The 18880-nt window shown below is 32.6% G+C and overlaps 3 protein-coding genes across 3 annotated transcripts in view; all 3 read left to right on the top strand.

Moving 5' to 3' along the window:
• The first annotated feature begins 2209 nt into the window (after nucleotides 1-2209).
• LOC106304845 (probable WRKY transcription factor 8) lies at nucleotides 2210-5637 on the top strand. The gene is made up of 3 exons (XM_013741231.1): nucleotides 2210-2778; nucleotides 3627-3770; nucleotides 5161-5637. Exons 1-3 carry the CDS (start codon nucleotides 2324-2326, stop codon nucleotides 5531-5533), a joined length of 972 nt encoding a protein of 323 aa, XP_013596685.1. The 5' UTR covers nucleotides 2210-2323; the 3' UTR covers nucleotides 5534-5637.
• A 9563-nt stretch (nucleotides 5638-15200) lies between these two features.
• LOC106303004 lies at nucleotides 15201-16475 on the top strand. Its single transcript, XM_013739385.1, has one exon. The coding sequence runs from the start codon at nucleotides 15201-15203 to the stop codon at nucleotides 16473-16475; it is 1275 nt and encodes a 424-aa protein (XP_013594839.1).
• Nucleotides 16476-17915: 1440 nt separating this feature from the next.
• LOC106303003 overlaps nucleotides 17916-18880 on the top strand; it is a 3031-nt gene continuing 2066 nt past the window's right edge. Inside the window, exon 1 of the mRNA XM_013739384.1 lies at nucleotides 17916-18839. Within this exon, the coding sequence (XP_013594838.1) occupies nucleotides 17916-18839 (924 nt within the window). The remainder of the gene's footprint in view (nucleotides 18840-18880) is intronic.

Genomic DNA, 18880 nt, shown 5'->3' with positions numbered 1-18880 from the left:
TATGTGGCTTTTGGCATGGCGTAAAAGTTCGTGTGTGAAATAGCCGGAAACAATTAGTTCATAGGGAAATAAGTCATTTTTCCATTGTTCATGTGGTTTTTGGCATGACTTAAAAGTTCATGTGTGAAAAAGCCGAGAACAGCTAGTTCATAGGGGAATATGCCATTTTCCCAGTCTTAAGGCCCCAAAAGAAAAGTAAAGAATCCCAAAATTTACTCATGTTGATCATGTGGGGGCATCTAAATGTTAAAATTTATTTTTTAAATTAATTATGATGCTTTCCCTTTATGTTCGCGATGTTCACATCTATATTATTAAAAAAAAAAGTACTCATTTGAAAATGTATTTACTTCACTAATTAAATTCCCTATTTTTTAACTTGTTTTTTCAGTTGCATTTATGAAATATCCTAAAACAAATAAAATTGCCTAATTTATTACTTGTCTTCTCAGTTACATTAATGAAATATGCTTAAATGAATTTAAACTTCTTATTTTAATGTTTATCTTTTTCAGTTACCTTAATGAAATATCCTTAAATAAATTTGGACATAATGTCATTTAATCAACCAAAAAAACCCATGAATTATCTTTATGTGCATAATTTTAATAATGGACATTTTAAAAAACGTGTATTATTAAAATGTTACCTAAAACATGCAACACTAATATATAACATGCATCAATAAAACTAGAATTTGACTCACACAATTGTACAGATATTATTTTCAGTTGATTAAATTTAAAAATAATTATTTATTCAAAAAATATTTAAGAATGGCTATGTTTTTAAAAATTATATGGTATTATTTGCTCATAACTCATTTGTCATTTGCTAAATTGTTAGAAAGAAAATTTTAACATAATATAACTCAGTTGTCATTTGCTAAATTTATGGTTTTTATTTATATTTTTTATTATTTAATTATAATATTTTCATTTTATATTTGAAAGAGAAATAAATTTTCTTTCAAACAATATTTTGTAAATGTATTTTTTTTTAAAATAATCAATTTAAATTGTTATTATCATTGAATATACTTATTTTTGACATAATTTGAGTTTTTCGTTTACATCAAAACTTATCATATTTTAGGATAATTTTAATTTAAAATATAATTTTCTTATTTTTCAAACAAATTCTAAAAATATTTTTTAAATATTTTGTTATCATTTTTTTAAAAATACTGAGTTGCATTTCAAATAAAAAAGGTAAAGATATTAAAAATATTTTAATTAAAATATGTAAAATTTAATATAGTTTTAAGGAAATAGTCAAAATAAAAAAATTACACATAAAAAAATCATGATTTTTGTTAACTGGACGGATCATTATTTATATGATATCGCACACAAAAGAAAAATTTCTGTTTTTACAATTATCTAATTAACTCTATATACTCATTTTTTTAATATATTTTTATATGATATCACACATTCGTAAAAAAATAGATAGTTTAAGATGCAAAACAAAAATATTTACGTAATGAATATAATATGAACGAATATTACAAATACATCATTTAATAAAATAAATAATTAAAAACTGAAAATTCATATCCGCGCTAGCGCGCGGATCAGGGTCTAGTTAGGCATTTAAAGAAACAAAGCCAAATCACGTTTCCTTAGAGCATGATTAACCCCAACTCTTAAGTGGGTTCTTAAGAGGTGGGTCCCACAATTTGTTTTTAAACCACTTCTTCCTTTTCTTTTGCAAAAGGCAAGTTTGGTGGGTTCTTGTACTGTTCGCAGGCTCCACTGACACGTGGCGGCCCACGATTAGTTCGTTTTTAATTTTTTTAAAAAAATAAAAAATAAAAAAATAAGAACCCAAATGGGGTTTTAAGGGTTAATGGTGCTCTTAGCCCTTTTTCAAAAAAAAAAAAGTCACGTTTCCTTACTCGAGGCCACTTTTGTAACTCCATTTGGAAGGTAAATATGCTTTTCGTCGAACTCAGCTTTATAAAAAATTCTCATTCTCATTCCATGACTAAAATAATTAAAATGCCAAACCTTTTAATCATTCATTCACACACTATAATCTATTTCATTCAACTTTAGAAATTTTAAGATATTCGTTTACTAAAACTCATATTCTAGAACGCAATTTTACTATATTTACTAAGTAATACATTAAATATTACATATTTTCAAACGGCATAAATATATGAAGACCCAAAAGTCTTAACACCAAATATAGACCGACTAAATAAAATCATAGACGAAGAAAGTTCTTTCTTCCTTGCTTATTGCCTCTTCTCTTTGTTTTCTTCTTTCTTTTTTCCATTTTTATTGTTCTGAGATTCCTCTCTTTGTTCGTCATCATGTCTAATGAAACCAAAGATCTTAACAACTATCACTTCACTTCATCGTATGATCATTACAACAGCATCAACAGCCAAAGTATTATGAATCTCGCTTACCTTTCTGGTCCATCCACTTATAATGCAAACATGATCTCATCGCAAATCGGTTCTGATCTACACTCGTGTCCCCGAGGAGCGTGCGGACTTGGGTTCGAGCTCTCGCCATCTTCCACCGAGTTTTTTAATTCTTCGATCGACCAAGAAAATGATTTTTATAACGCCTATAATTATAATACTAGTCACAAGAGTCATGAAGTTGTCGGTGGTGGTGGTGCAATCGTTGAGAGTGAAACTAAGGTTTCTGCATCTCCTTCTTCGAGTGAACATCATCACGGGGAAGATTCCGGGAAGAGCCTGATGAAAAGAGAAGCTGACGATGGAGGAAAAGATATTGATCAACGTTCTCAGAAAGTGTAAGTTTCGCAAGTGTTTTTTGTAGTTAAACTTTCACATAGTTAAGCTAGATATAAATATTCAGAGTTCACATGAATCATGATCAGACTTTTATTTTATATTTTATCACCAAAAGTTATTATTTTCTCTAATTAAACACCAAGACCTTAATTAATTATTTGAAAATATAAAATGCATTCATCATGGTTTTCAGTTTTAGGGCTAATCAAGAATCGTTTAACTAACTATAAATAACTAAACGTATTAATCTTGACTATTTTATAGGAAAAATACATATAGAGAATTCAGATATCATAATATGACACCTTTAAGAATGCCTTGGGGTTTTATTTTGCTGAAATTAAATATGCTTGTGAAAGATGTAATTAGCATAAACATGTTTCGCTAGAATGCTAATTCTATCTGAAAGAACGATACATTAAAGTATTTCAATCACAAAAGCTCGGTATTTTATCTGTAAGGCGTGATTTAATATATATATATGTATATGTATACTCTGATTGTAAAATTGTTTATTCGTTTATTTTTACCTATAGTATAGTGATCAGTTATCAGCCCGAACCCATTTGAACATAAAGACGAGTCCCGTGTTCTAGCAGACTAGGATTATTGTATTGCACTATTGCTGTGTCGGAGCAATCATTCATGCTTAGCATTATTAAACTACATAAATCAGAGTCAATTGCATGGTACGTTATCATCATTAATTACAAAACGGTCTATTATAGCTAAGCATTAATTTAATTGCCTAATACAATGTATTTTTTTTTTTTGAACACAAAAAAAAAAAAAAAAAAAAAAAATACATTGTATTAGGCCTAATACAATGTATATATATACCTTTCAGAGTTAAAACCAAGAAGAAAGAGGAGAAGAAGCAAAGAGAGTCACGAGTCTCGTTTATGACCAAGACAGACGTTGATCATCTCGAAGACGGCTATCGTTGGAGGAAGTACGGCCAAAAGGCAGTGAAAAACAGTCCTTATCCGAGGTAATTTATATTATACTTTATTATCTGTTGCACAAATAAATAAGTACAGCAGATGAAAGAAGTGTTGATGTTGACCCCAAAAACAATTGTTGAGAATGTAGCTTTTTGTTTAGCTTTCCTATCAAATTTGCAAAGACTTATTCTTCTATTCACCCGGCCAACCAATATGATTGTATTATTTCATATTCGATATCTTTTAAAAAATAAAATAAAATATTATCAAGTTATATTAAGTTTTTAAAATATAAAAAGTAAAAAGTAAATAAATAAAAATAGTAGTAGTTACAGAAAAAAATATTTAAAAAAGAAAATATTTTTAACGTCATCAGCAAAACACTAAATCCTAAATCCTAATCCCTAAACCTTAAATCATAAACTCTAAACCCTTGGGTAAACTTTAAACCCTTGGATAAATTCTAAACTTTAAATAAAAAAACACTACACACTAAAACACTCAAGGGTTTAGGATTTAGGATTTAGGGTTTACGGTTTAGTTTTTTAGTGTTTAGTGTTTTTGATTTAGATTTTAGGATTTATTCAAGGGTTTAGGGTTTATCTAAGGGTTTAGGATTTAGGGTTTAGGGTTTAGGGTTTAGTGTTTTAGTGTTTAGTTTTTTTTATTTAGAGTTTAGGATTTATCCAACGGTTTAGGATTTACCTAATGGTTTAGGGTTTAGGATTTATGGTTTAGGGTTTAGTGTTTTGCTGACGTCGTTAAAAATATATAATTTTTTAATTTTTTTTTTTGTAACTACTATTATTTTTTTATTTATTTTTCATCTTTTTATTTTAAAAACATAATAAAACTTGACAATATTTTGTTTCTTTTTTTTAAAAGATATCGAATATGAAATAACGAAATTCTATTGGTTGGTGAACCTAAAGAATAACTCGCAAAACCATTACTTTCCCCTAATTTTTTAAAAAAGTTGATATTTTTAATAAAATACAGAAATTTGATATTTTTTTTTCTTAGCATCTTCTTTTTATTTGCTTTCCTTTTCTAAAATTATTTTGATTTCAATTTGAAAATTAATTTATTGTGATATTCTTGGACAATTATGCTTATTTTTCATAAGCATTGTATAAATATCATTCATTCTAATTATTGTAATCTAAATTTCAGTTTTTAAATGATTTCTAAGTATACATCGATAAAGATATTTTGATCAAGTCAAGTTCGTTGGGAAATGTTTCCCTGTATATATATCACTCATCTTGTTTTTTTAGATAATTAATCAAATTTCAATATATGGATTCCATATAAGATTTTGACATTGTTTAAAAAGTCAAACAAATTTTGTTTAAAAGTATGAAAAACATAAATTTAATTTTATAACCGACACTATAAGTCAAATGCTAAAACTATATATGTCATTTACGAAAACAGGAGTTACTATAGATGCACGACGCAGAAGTGCAACGTGAAGAAGAGAGTTGAGAGATCTTATCAAGATCCAACAGTCGTGATCACAACCTACGAGAGTCAACACAACCACCCGATCCCGACCAGTCGCCGTACGGCAATGTTCTCTGGACCCGCCGCATGTAGTTATAACTCCTCGTCTCTATCTCCAGTTTCCGATTTCATCATCAATACTCCAAGAACCTTCTCACATGATGATCTCTTCCGTGCGCCATACGCTAGTATGAATGTAAACGCTAATTATGAGCAACAACAAAGCCAAGAGTTTCACCATGAGAGTGACTATGAGCTTCTGAAGGAGATGTTTCCTTCGGTTTTCCTCAAGCAAGAACCTTGATGATATAGTTATACTATTATATAGAAACAACATTGGATGCATAATGAGTGATGGTGTTATTTAATTTTGCATGTAGATACATATACCCTTGAGAGTATAGGATATATCCGATATAATTTAGAAATGTTATACCAAAAGATCCTTGATGGGTCTCTTTCTTTCATTTGAGTAAATGACATATAACCACTTTTCCCAAAAACGCAAAAAACACAACTTGTAACCATTATCTCCAAACTCGAAAAACATTAACCCTAAATCCCTAATTCCATCTAAACTACTCTCTCGTCTCCTCACCAACTGAACAAATAACACTCCACCTCAATCGATCTCGTCACTCTGTCCTTTTCAATTGAACTATTTTGTCACCCCTTTATTATCTACCTCGATCGTTTCGTCACCCTTTCTTTTCTCAATCGGTTTGCCCATCTCTTTGTTCGGCTTCTACCACCATATCCTTTTCATCGACAATTTGACTTTTTGGACGAAAACGGTTGATTATATTAACAATTAGATTTTTTTTTTTTTTTTTTTTTTTTTATAAACAGGAGGTTGAATGGCGACCCGTAATCCGCACGTGGTTTTCGTTTGCCCGAAGACCCGTAATCCGCACGTGGTTTCCGATTGCCAACCATCTAATCCCCCTGGCCCGGAACCAGCCGGCAATAATACCCATTACCCAAGGACCCAGCACCAACGCCGCGTTAACTTTAAACTTGGGGAGAGCGTAAAGCATTCCGTGGCCACAGGGGGTATTCGAATTCGGGTCCATATTGGTGGAAGTAACTACCTCAAGACCACTAGCCCACCACCCCGTGGTTATTAACAATTAGATATTAGTCAACATTAGTATAATTTTATTTTATTTTATTTGTATCTAATAGCGCACAAAAACTGTTAGTATATATTAAAATTAACAAATATTTATTGTGGTATTTTGAAATCTGAATATTATACTATATCTACAAATTTAAAAGATACTAGCAGTTTTTATGCGTTGAACAAACTACATGATATTTAAAAGTTAGAATTTATATTCTTAAAACAATATAAAGTACATTTATAAGCATAGTTTATACATTTTAGTTTTCCTTAATATTTTTTTGGTAATCTAATGTTTTCCTTATATTTTAGTAGTTTACATTTTATTTTTAAACAATGTACCGGTTTAGTCTGTTGACGTGGAAAGAACGCCCATGTCAACTGAAACCGACCCGATTCAGGTGTAAATCAAGTACGATCGTCTCTCTCTTCTCTGCCCTAATTTATCATCTGTCCCAGACGAAACCTTGTCTAATTATCCCTTCTAAGTTATGTCATCAGATTCAGGTATAAGCTCTCCTCTATCTCTCTCTCACTGAAAATATATGTATTATAGATTTTCATATGTTTATGCGTGAACTTAAAAAAGTTAAAACCTTACTCGCAGATTACTGCACGCGTGTGTTCTGGGACGTGGTGGATTTCCCGTTTCCTGAAGGTCTTGCTCCTGAAACGATTTATCACAGAATGAAATTAATTCTTGAGAAGATGAGTTGTATTAACCATTATTTGTCAATCATGGCTTATGTTAATAATTCGGAAATCTTCCCGGATAAATCAGCCTATGAGAAAGCAGGGATTAACATCGTTACTCAACGAGGTGAGTTATTAATCTCACCCCTCTCTATCTAATAATAATAACAATGGTCTTTTGTTTATGTCTTTGATAATAATAATAATTCTACATGGACGTTCGTTTCAGAGAGGCATCGTTTTATGTTACGGGACATTGCATGGTGCGAAGTGGATTCGACTTTCACCTCCAGTTTTCGTTTTAGAGGAACAAATAAGATTACTTTTATGGTAATCTCAAGTCAGATTGAAAAAGAATCGATTTTCCTCACTTTTCTTGAAGACCTGGAAAGTGTAGGTTGCAATGTTCACTTAGTAGTGCCTGACGATAACTCCCCATCACCTAAGCTGGTAGGTACTACTGTTAGCTTCAAATGGCTTTACCACTGCCTGTTACAAATTGGAGACTTACAAGATCCTAAGCGGATGAAAATGACAAGAGAGGCCGTCCCTCTATATTATTCTCCCATCCAAACCACCCTGCCCGACGAACCCATTCCCCAGATGCTTTGCCCAGGTGTCTTCTTGGACCTCCCCCATTACGTAGATGTTATGATCCTGTTTATATTAACTCGTACGTTAGAAGATCGATGGGTTTTAATGGTGACTTTTCGATCATGGTTTATATTGATGATAGGCATACCTCCTTCCCGGATGGATGGGCTGATGCTTTTACACAATTCGGAATCACCATGATTCCCCAACGAGGTGAGAATTAATCTCCTTATATGGTTTCTTTATATAATATATATATATATATATATATATATATATATCTAATAAATCTAAATCCCTATTACAGCAGATACACATGCTCGAGCTCATAGAATGTCAGTGGACATTGTTTTGTGGGCAATGGATCATCCTGCCACCTATTTTCAGCCAAGAGATTTGTTTGTTTTCTCTGACAATGTCAAAGTAGGAACGGATTTCTACAATGCTCTTGAAGCTTTGGGTGATAGATATTACAATGTTCGTGTATTACCTCCACCAGATCTCGACGTGAGTATGCCTCACCAAATATTTTCAAACCACATGCCAAGGATCAGCAGAGAGGAGGCCATTGGTTTTTCCAGTGGACTAGCTTCTTTGTATAATCAAGATTTTGATAGTGAGCTCTCTCTACTTCTTATACCTCAATCAAATTGTATTCATGATCTAATTGTCCCCTTTTCTCTCAGTGTCCCAGATACATGTCTTCTGGGATGTCCAGAGTTGCCCAACTGACATATCAATTATCCTCCCAGTTCTTCGCGAAAAGGGTTATCATGGCAGGGTGCTTCTCAGGCCTTACCTTCCATATCAAGGAGATGAGCCGTTGTTGGGTTACAGGGATGATGGTTATGCCCGTGTTCCCAGTATCAAAGTCGAAGGTGTGTGAGTTCCTTGTAATCTGGATCTGCCTTGATGTATTTATATTTATATTTTTTTTTATATATTTTTTTTTTCCAGGGGATTCATACGCAGCAATTGCTAGGATGTTGTTGGACATACTTTTCTGGGCAATGAACCATGATGATCTACCACAAAATTTGATACTTATCTCACAACCCTCAAAAGACATCGACATTGTTATTCAAGCCTTGGAACGCAGAGGTTTCAATATCATCTTTAAACCCACTGATGATGAGGTCGCCTCACATAGTCACATACCATCAATGACCGCTTTGAGTCGGTTTGTAAAAGCCCACCAGACACTGCCAACCAGACCCTCCTAGAGTCACCGTGTCGGACGATCACAGACCTGAGCCGGAAGCTGAAAAGTAAGTTAAAATTGTTTTGTCTGAGATTTCTTAATATGTTTTACTGGCTCTGATTAATCTTAATCATACTGCACTAACTGTGTTTTGTCAGGGAGTCCGGTAATCATCTTCTGGTTGGTAGACAGTTGCCCATCTAATCCATATGAGTTTCGTAACAAATTCAGCTCAACTCTTGAGGATAAAGGTTATGCTGATTATGAGTCAGTGACAGCCTATGTTGAAGAGGGAAAGAATTCTGATGAAGTGATCAATGTCTGTAGGAAGTCAGGACTTCAGGTGAGCCTCGCACCTGAAGGCGATGAGTTTGGGAAATTCAGTTTGATGCTATTGGACATGATTAACTGGACACAAGCTTCTGGGGCACCCTTTAATTTTTTGGTAATCTCGAAACCCTTTAGAGATGCCATGTGCGACAGTGTCTTTAAAGATGTTAAAAGCAGAGGATTCAATGTTCTCTTTGAGATGGTTGATTACATGGTCACATTTGGAAGCTCCCTATGGTCTGCAAAAAGCATATTAGATACAAGTTTCAGCTTCAGCTCACAAGAGCTTGCTTAAGTAACTGCTTTTGTTTTTATGCTCTACCTTTTTTCTCTCTTTCCATGCAAAAAAAACAGTAGTATGCATTGACATTTCAATTTTCCTTTTGGTTTGATGAACTGTTGCTAATGGATTCAAATGGTTTCGCGTCTTTCGTCAAATTAAAGCAACTGTTAACTCCAAGTCAAAATTTAGCAATTGGTTTGTATACCTGACTTAGAAAAAAGAAAAGAGATTTAGCTTTTAGCTTTACACAATAAAGTCAAGAGGGGCCAACCATCCGAATCGGAATGAGATTGAAGATTGTTTAGTGTTAAAATGGGTCTCATATAAAGGATCCATCAAGATGGACTTTAGCTTAAAATGAGATTCATCGATGAGTTTAATTCGTGCATATTGATGGAGATGAACCTATCTAAATAATAAATGACGATTTTATTTTTATTTAATAAATACTAGGATAAGACTTGTGCTTTGGTATGATGAGTTTATTTGTATATATTATCAATAATTTTTTTATATATTTAATTATTTTATTTATACATATACAATGTTTTTTGTTGTTATTATATTTTCTTTTTATTTATTCAAATATTTATTTATTTAATTTATCTTACAGATTTATTAATTCTTTTATCATACTCAATTTTTTTTACGATATATATATTATATATTTATTTTTATGTGATGAAAATATAATGCGAAACATGTTAAGAGTTTCTCAAGATAAAAATATTTTAATAAATGTAATTGTAAAATAATAAAAAAAACACTCAGCCTCTTTCTCTCTCTCTCAAATAGTTCTCTATTTATTTATCGTTTATTAAACACTCTTTCTCAATCAGAAAGTTTAGAATCCAGTAAAAAAAACATCGTTTAAAAATTAAAAAAAAAAGTAAATGAAAAGATGTGCCATTGTGAAATTAAAAAAGAAGTGTGAAAGAGTGAATCATTTAGAAATTAAAAGAAAGATGTAAAATTATGCGTCGGAGAAGGACACACCTTTTTCCAAAACAATGTCTTTCTCTCTCACATTAAAATAGAAATTATGAAAGGATACGTCGTTTAGAAATAAAAAGAGGCATGAGAAAGGGACGTCTTTCAGAAAATTAAAGAACTTGTGCGATATTGGGCGAAAAATCATTTTATAGAAATAAATATTCCAATTATATATTTATATAAAAGATTTTTTCTTTTATTTTCGGGAAAGTTCATGTGTCACAATGTAAATTGTATGAATCTGTATTAATTTACAGATAATACTAAAAAGTATATTTGTTTAATATCTTTAGATTATAATTAAAATGCATACCAATTTATTTATTAAAATCTAACTTAATATTAGTTTAGGTAAGTTATTATGAAATTTGGAATACAACTTAATATATTTGAAACGAACTTAATATTTGTTTACGTAAGTTATTCTTAAATTTGGAATACAACTTAATATATTTTAAACTAACTAAAAATACAAGCAAATTTAAATTTAATCCATTATTAAAATAATATAGTTAATAATACAATTTATAACGAGAAGTAACACATTCATAATTTGTTTGAAACCATGTAAGAATACATATTCACGAACATGATTGCATGATAATTTTGAGAGACCTAATCCAGTAATATATTCTTTTTGGTAATCATACATAATCTTCTTTTCTTCATTATTTGTATTTTGGTATAACATTCCAAAAAAAAATTAAAAAAAATCAATTGCTTGTTTCTCTCAGGTATCATCACTGCATACATAATGCAAATTAGGTGTCTTCCTTAAAAAAAATTAAAATATTTTTTAACAGATAAATTTATGTTATATTTTAAAATAAAATTTTATTAATATTGTAAATTTTCTGTAATTTATATATTTGAAATTATAATCTTAGATAGATTTTTCTATCTATTTATTTTAATTAAATATATTAAATAAATTTGTAAAAGTTGCATAATTACCAAAAATTAAAATTAAACAATATTTATAAAATTTGTAGATATATAAGAAAATAATGATTTTACGATTAAATTTTTATAATTTTCTAAAAAAAATTGTATACATTTTTGAAAATTTTAGTGATAAAATTTTATAATTTAAAAATTTATAATTAAATTATATTTCGAAATTTATAATGCCATATGTGAATATATTTATTTTAATGATGATTTATGAGTTATTTCCATATTCTAAAAAAATTTCCAAAAATATAAATTGACATTAAATGTAATATATGAGTTATTACCATATTTTAAAAAGTTTACCAAAAATATAAATTAATATTAAATGCAATTGTCCATGTCATATTAAGCTATAAGACATGTCATCAATTTCAGTAGTCATATCATATTTATTTTGTGAAATTGATTGTAAAAAGTACATGTGGTAAAATCACTTCGTAAATATAGTATAGGGTATACAATATAATTAAATTATATTGCGAAATTTATAATGTCATATGTGAATAAATTTATTTTAATGATGATTTATGAGTTATTTCCATATTCTAAAAAAATTATCCAAAAATATAAATTGACATTAAATGTAATATATGAGTTATTACCATATTTTAAAAATTTTACCAAAAATATAAATTAACATTAAATACAATTGTTCATGTCATATTAAGCTATAAGACATGTCATCAATTTCAGTAGCCATGTCATATTTGTTTTGTGAAATTGATTGTACAAATGACATGTGGCAAAATCACTTCTAAAATATAGTCAAGAGATGTAATAACAACGAGATTGTTACGATTTTTAAGTCAAATATTCATTAGATTTGGTCACTTGACAGGTAATAAGAATAAAACAATCAAAATTGTATTGTTGCTTCAACTCTAATTCCATCATCTTTGTAATGAGTGACAAAAATCATCTTTATCTATGGATTTATTTTCCAAACCAAATTTTTTTAAACTAAATGTGAATAACATTAATGATATTATTTTAGCCAAAAGTGTTGTAGAACTCGTATAAAAAAATAATTCCACCATCTTAATGTTCGCTAATGCTTACGCTATAACAAGACAAATCTCATTCATTATATTGACTGCAACTTAAAAAATTATTAGTTAAAAATAAGAATAATTTCTATATTAGTCCAGTTTTTTAAATTTCCAAGACAATTAATTAAAATTTTCAACTCATTTAACAGTACAAAGTGTTTGTTGTTAATTACAGCCATTATAAACATGTAAATTAACAATTTGCGTTTAATATACCAATTTTCTGTTTGATAAAATGAATTGTCTAAAATACAAGTCATCTAATCTATTAATTTAGGGTCCTAAATTTTATAAACTATTGACAAGTCATAGCAAAGACCATTTAATCCCCTGTATATTAATTGAGAAGCATTTGAAAAATTAGAATCTTAATTTTGTATTAATTAAAAAAAACCTCAAATCCTAGGTGGCACTCTAAATGCATTCTAAATTTCATTTCAAAGAATTCTAGAGCATCTAATATAAAGTATAGTTTAATCTAATGGTGTCACATTATTCCATAATTATATAACACTAGAGAACATTATATTAACCTAAAATATAGGAAGTGTGTATTATTTCCTTAAATAAAAGCTACGGAATTACCTAATATGATTTACATATATATGGCAATTAATGATTATGAATAATAAACCTTGCGCAAGGCGCAGATCTTATCCTAGTTAACTATTTAATTGACAAGTCATACTATATTCGGTAGATGAGGTGTCAGTGGTGTTTTTGTTGTTATTTTTTGTGTGATAATTCTGAATCCATAATTGATTTGTTAATTGTGGTTTGCTATATTTTGGTCTCTTAAAAATGGGTTTGTTTGTGCTTCTCATGATTATCATTTGTACCAATGGATTTTGTTAAGGTTTATGTTAGGCTAAATATGATATTCAAGAACCGAGGAGAATAGTGAAAGTGTTAATCTAATTTTTTTTATTATAAATTAACATCTAAATGTATAGTTATAAAATTTGATTTCAAATATTTCAATTCGTTTAAGATTGTTGCCTAGTCGTGAAGAAAATACTGCATAACTAATGTAGGACTTTTGAACCTCAGTTATATTTGTTTACTATAATGTAAACAATTTGATTTTATTTTATTTTACCTTTCTATTATTTTCTTATTTTTACAGTTTTACTTTAATATTTGTAGTTCTTTGTAAATGAATAATATTATTTTTAATGTTTTTTTAATTTAGCTAATTTTTTATATTTAAAATAAGGTTATTTTTTTTTGAACCAAAAAATACTCAACTAAAAATAAAGATAATGAAGATAGACATATTCTAATACTTTCTTTAATCAATTTTTAAACTTCTAATAATATGATATAATTTAGCTGTTTTTTTGAAAATATAATCTGACGATAATATTTTAACTTTTACTTAAAAGATTAACTATTTTAAAATAGAGAAAAAAATTATGTGTAAATTCCAAGACATACTTTATTTTACTTTAACATATTTCAAACGATCATTTATAGAATTCTGATAAATATTTTTAGTGTTTATAATATGTTTTGCATATTTATTTGTATTTTATGTTTACTAATAATATATTAAGCTATCTGACTGATCTTCTTTATATATATAATAATAATACTCCAGAATTATGAATTTTATTGTGATGCTAATTTCCTAGATATCATATATGAATCTAAAGAAGTATCACATACAATAGTAACTATATTTCAATTCTTAGAGTTAAAACTCAAAAACGTTACTAAAAGTTAATAACACCGAAATATTTTATTATAATCTGTTTGATAATCTGTTAGCAGCTTTTCTGATAATATTTTATTATCATCCATCATAGTAGTTTATATATTTTTGTTTATAATCTTTATCTTTCAATATCCAGAGCACGTTGATTTGTTTATAGAATCATATAGTTTATAGTTAACAAACTGAAATTGCATTTCTTATATATATTAAAAAAAAAAAAGCAATGCAAACACTGAATGCTGTGAGATAAGCAAAGCAAAACAACTAAAAGATAATAACACCGAAATAGATGTGGCGTTAATGGTGATTAGCCATGTGTGTTACGCTATTGATGTAGCGTTCATTGTAATTTCTGCAAGATAACCCATTACCCATAAGATTTAAACCATCGCTTGGACACATTTTTTGTAATAAATCAATTTATACTATTTAATCATGATAACACTCACTCAATCTGGACAGTTTTCATGATTGAATGACATCTACTCTTACGTTAAAAACCAAATTAGACAGAGTTGTGCGTAGATAATCAGAAACGAAATATAACTAAATGAGGATATGTTAAGATGTCCGACAATTGGTCCTGTTTTGTTTTTGTTGGACAGGCTGAACCTTTTTCTGCCGATATCAATCAATTTTGGGCTCTCTACCGGAATTCTTTTCCCATTTGGTTTTCCTTTTTTGTCACGGTGGTGGGTTTCTTTTCCTTTTGTGGATCCTTTTAAATTCTGGGTGCGGATTGATTGGTTTCTTTGCGTGATTAAAAAATCAGAGTCTCTTATTTCCTTTTTGTATCCAATTATTTCTCTTACTTTCTCAATTTGATCTGTTCACATTCCTTATCTCCTTCACACTTTCCTTTTGGCTTCTAATAATTAGTCTCTACGCGTTCAATTCTAATGATTTCCATCAAAATCATCATTGAATATTGCAGTCTTAATAGCAATTACAGATCCGTTTGCGTAGACCTTCTACTCAAACTCAACGCTCCTCGTCGTCGGAGAGCCACGGTGTCGTGCTTTTGTTTGATTGGAATGACGGATAATCTTCAGACGGCGATTAACGCCTTATCGCTGCACGATGAAGAACCGGTGGATTTGCCTGATAGCCCCCGGTTCCATGTGTTTGATGAAAACGCAACTAGTCTTTTGGGAAGACTCTTAAACCCAGACTGCCAAGCCATGGACAAGATGATCGAAGAGATGCCTAGGATATGGAGGGCGTATGAAAGAGTTCGTGGAATCGCTCTGTCGCGTGACAAGTTCCAGTTTATATTCGAACGGGAGGAAGACCTGATGACTGTGTTAAAGGACCGACCTTGGACCTATAATAACTGGACCATGCTGCTGGATCGGTGGATCCCGTCGCCGCCGGCGAATTTCTTGACTACTGTTGATGTTTGGATTCGTATCAGTAGAATCCCAGTGAATCACTATCGTCTAGAAACAATGGATTTCTTAGCTTCCAAAGTCAGCAAAGTGCCTGAGATCGCTTATGACCCTAAAGCTTCTCAAAAAGAAGCGTACATCCGGGCCCAAGTTCGACTGGACATAGCCAATCCAGAAATCGCTATTAAACCTCTGAATCTACCAAAGGGGGGAAGAGTGATCATTGAATTTGAGTATGAGAAGCTGAGGAAACGATGTTTTCATTGTCAGCGCTTGACACATGAACGACCAAGCTGTCCTTTTCTTAAAAACAGGGGCTCTCTTCCAACAGCCACAGACGTTGCAAAGGATACACGTGACAAGGAAAAACCTGAAGCTAGTGGTGGGATCTTGAAGAAAAAGCCTTTACTGATTGAACATCCAGTAGTGCCTCCTGGGTTTGCTCCTTTGTTCCCTGAGATGCCTCCGATAGAAAGAAACATGGCCTTGCAGTACATCTCGCACAGTGATCCGACGGAGAGACAGGCCAGAATCACGAGAGTGCAACAATCTTTTCAACCTGGGTTTGAGGACAATGTGGGTAGAGCACCGCGCATATCCCATGACATTAATAAAGGGAAGGGCCACGTCTTCAACTTCCAAGAACAAGATCGTCCGGGTAAACGAGCGACATTGGCTTCAGAACGTCCACCCTTCTCAGAGGCTGATATAATACGTGGAAAGGATCGTGATGGCTTCCTCCTTGACAACCTGGAGGCCTTCTCGTCTTCTTCTTCCCTCGGTCCAACGGTCTTTCGAGTGGGAACCTATACAGGTAACTTCTCTACAGGGGCTAATGAGGTTGTTAAGAAAAGTCGTCGCAGGCCGCAACGCTGGAAACGCATATGCAGCCAGCGTCCTACGGGTCTGTTCAGGCCTTAGACCATATTATTAAAAGAAACAGTCCAGTGGGTGATGGAGAAGAATCTACTGCGACTAATGGTTTGAGTCAGTCTAAGCGAAAGGCTCCTTCGAATGTTGGAGATCATTATTCAAAATCTTCAAAACCCCTTCAACCTACGGTGGCTTCCGATTTGAAGCCGCTGCTTCCCCAATGAGCATCATGAGTTGGAACTGTCGAGGAGCTGGAAGCGACGAGACAGTTCACCGCCTCCGTGAAATGAGGAGAGATCATTTTACGGATTTTTTATTTTTGATGGAAACAAAACAAAAGCGCAATTACATGGTTGGGTTACAGAAAGAATTTGGTTACGATGAGTTACTTACTGTTGAGCCTGCTGGTCTTAGTGGAGGTTTGGCAGATTTTTGGAAGAGTAGTTTCGATGTTGACGTTTTAGAAGCAGACAAGAGGATCATTGACTTGAAGGTGAGGATGGGTTCTTTGGTGTTTTTCCTCTCCTGCATATATGATGATCCAGTTAGAGAACGTAGGAAGGCTGTTTGGGACAGGCTCTCTACTATTGGTATGGTACGGAATGAGGCGTGGTTTTTGGTGGGTGATTTACAAGAATTGCTTACTCCAGCAGAGAAGGTTGGAGGTCCAGGTAGACATGCCTCAACTTTCTGGGATTTTCGAAATTTGGTGGACAACTGCAAGATTAAGGAAATCAAAAGCTCTGGGAACTGCCTTTCTTGGTCTGGTAAGAGAGATAATGTCTGGGTGCAGTGTCGTTTAGATCGCAGCTTTGGAAATGATGAATGGTTTTGACTGTTCCCCAGAGCTCACATGGAGTATTTAGAGATGCTGGTCTCTGACCATAGACCTATTTTAATCAAGTTTGCTTTGGAGGAAATAGAAATGGGGCGTGGTCGTTTCATTTTTGATAAGAGGTTAGCGAAGCAGAAAGGTGTGGAGGAGATAGTCAAGCTTGGTTGGGGAGTTGATACATTGGAGAACGAGACACCTTTGCTGGAGAGAATTAACAGGTGTCTGAGAGAGCTTGCTAAATGGAAGCGAGTCACGACTATAAGCGCGAGAAGTAGAATTAAAAGAATCAAGGAGGCGCTGTAGAAAGAAATTTCAAAGATCTCACCCAGTTGGCAACGGTTGAAAATGTTAAGAAGAGATTTGTGTCAAGCGTACCGTGATGAGGAATCCTTTTGGAGACAACGAAGTCGAGTGAGATGGCTTAAACTTGGTGACAGGAACACCAAGTACTTTCACCTCTGTGCCAAAGGTCGCAAAAACCGGAATAACATTCTCCTGCTCAAGGATTCTCAGGGTAGAGACATTTTTCTGAAGGATCGAAAGGCAACATTGCGGTGGATTACTTTCGTGACATCTTTACAAGTTCAAACCCTTGGGACTTGGAAAGTTTGATTGAAGGGTTCCAGAGTAGAGTCTCTCCTACAATGAATACGATGTTGACGGCTTCAGTTCTTTCTGAGGAAGTCAAGAGTGCAGCCTTCTCTATTAAAGAGGATAGCGCCCCGGGTGCTGATGGACTAACGGGCACTTTTTATAAGCGGTTCTGGTCTATTGTGGGTGCAACTACGGTCCAAGAAGTGCAGAGTTTCTTCCAGACAACGATCTTACCGGCGGGTTGGAACCATACGTACATTTGCCTTCTGCCTAAAGTCAACAACCCATCGAGGCTGACGAAAATGAGACCTATCAGTCTTTGCTCAGTGCACTACAAGATCATCTCAAAAATTCTTTGCAACAGGTTGAAAATAATTCTACCAGACATCGTCTCCGACATTCAGGGTGCTTTTGTTAGTGGTCGCCTCATCACCGACAATATCTTAGTTGCACATGAGATGGTACGTGCTTTAAGGACGAAGGATGGGGTTGACTCAGACTTCATGGCCATCAAGACTGATATGTCCAAGGCATATGATCACGTTGAGTGGTGTTTTGTGGAGTGTCTACTAGAGAGGATGGGCTTTGATAGAAAATGGGTAACATGGATCAGTGCTTGTATCGGCTCTGTCACATACTCGGTGCTCTTAAATGGAAGTCAACATGGTTTCATCAAGCCGGAGAGAGGGCTCCGCCAAGGAGACCCACTATCTCCATTCCTCTTCATATTGTGTGCTGAAGCTCAGGTGAGCACGTTGAATCAAGCTGAGATCTTGGGGAAGTTGAATGGCATTCGTTTATCAAGAGAGGGTCCTGCAGTGCATCACTTGCTTTTTGCCGATGATAGTCTATTGTTATGCAAGGCAATGGTGGATGAAGGAACAGAGTTAGTAAGGAGGCTAAAACTCTATGGTGATGCGTCGGGTCAACTGATAAACACTTCCAAGTCTTCGATAATCTTTGGCTCCAAAGTTCCACCACTGGTACGTAACCAAATGAAAGAGGTGTTGTGTATAGATGCGGA

Source organism: Brassica oleracea, chromosome C7 (genome assembly GCF_000695525.1).
Source record: "Brassica oleracea var. oleracea cultivar TO1000 chromosome C7, BOL, whole genome shotgun sequence".
Lineage (NCBI taxonomy): Eukaryota > Viridiplantae > Streptophyta > Magnoliopsida > Brassicales > Brassicaceae > Brassica > Brassica oleracea.
This window is presented reverse-complemented; position numbering and strand designations above follow the sequence as displayed.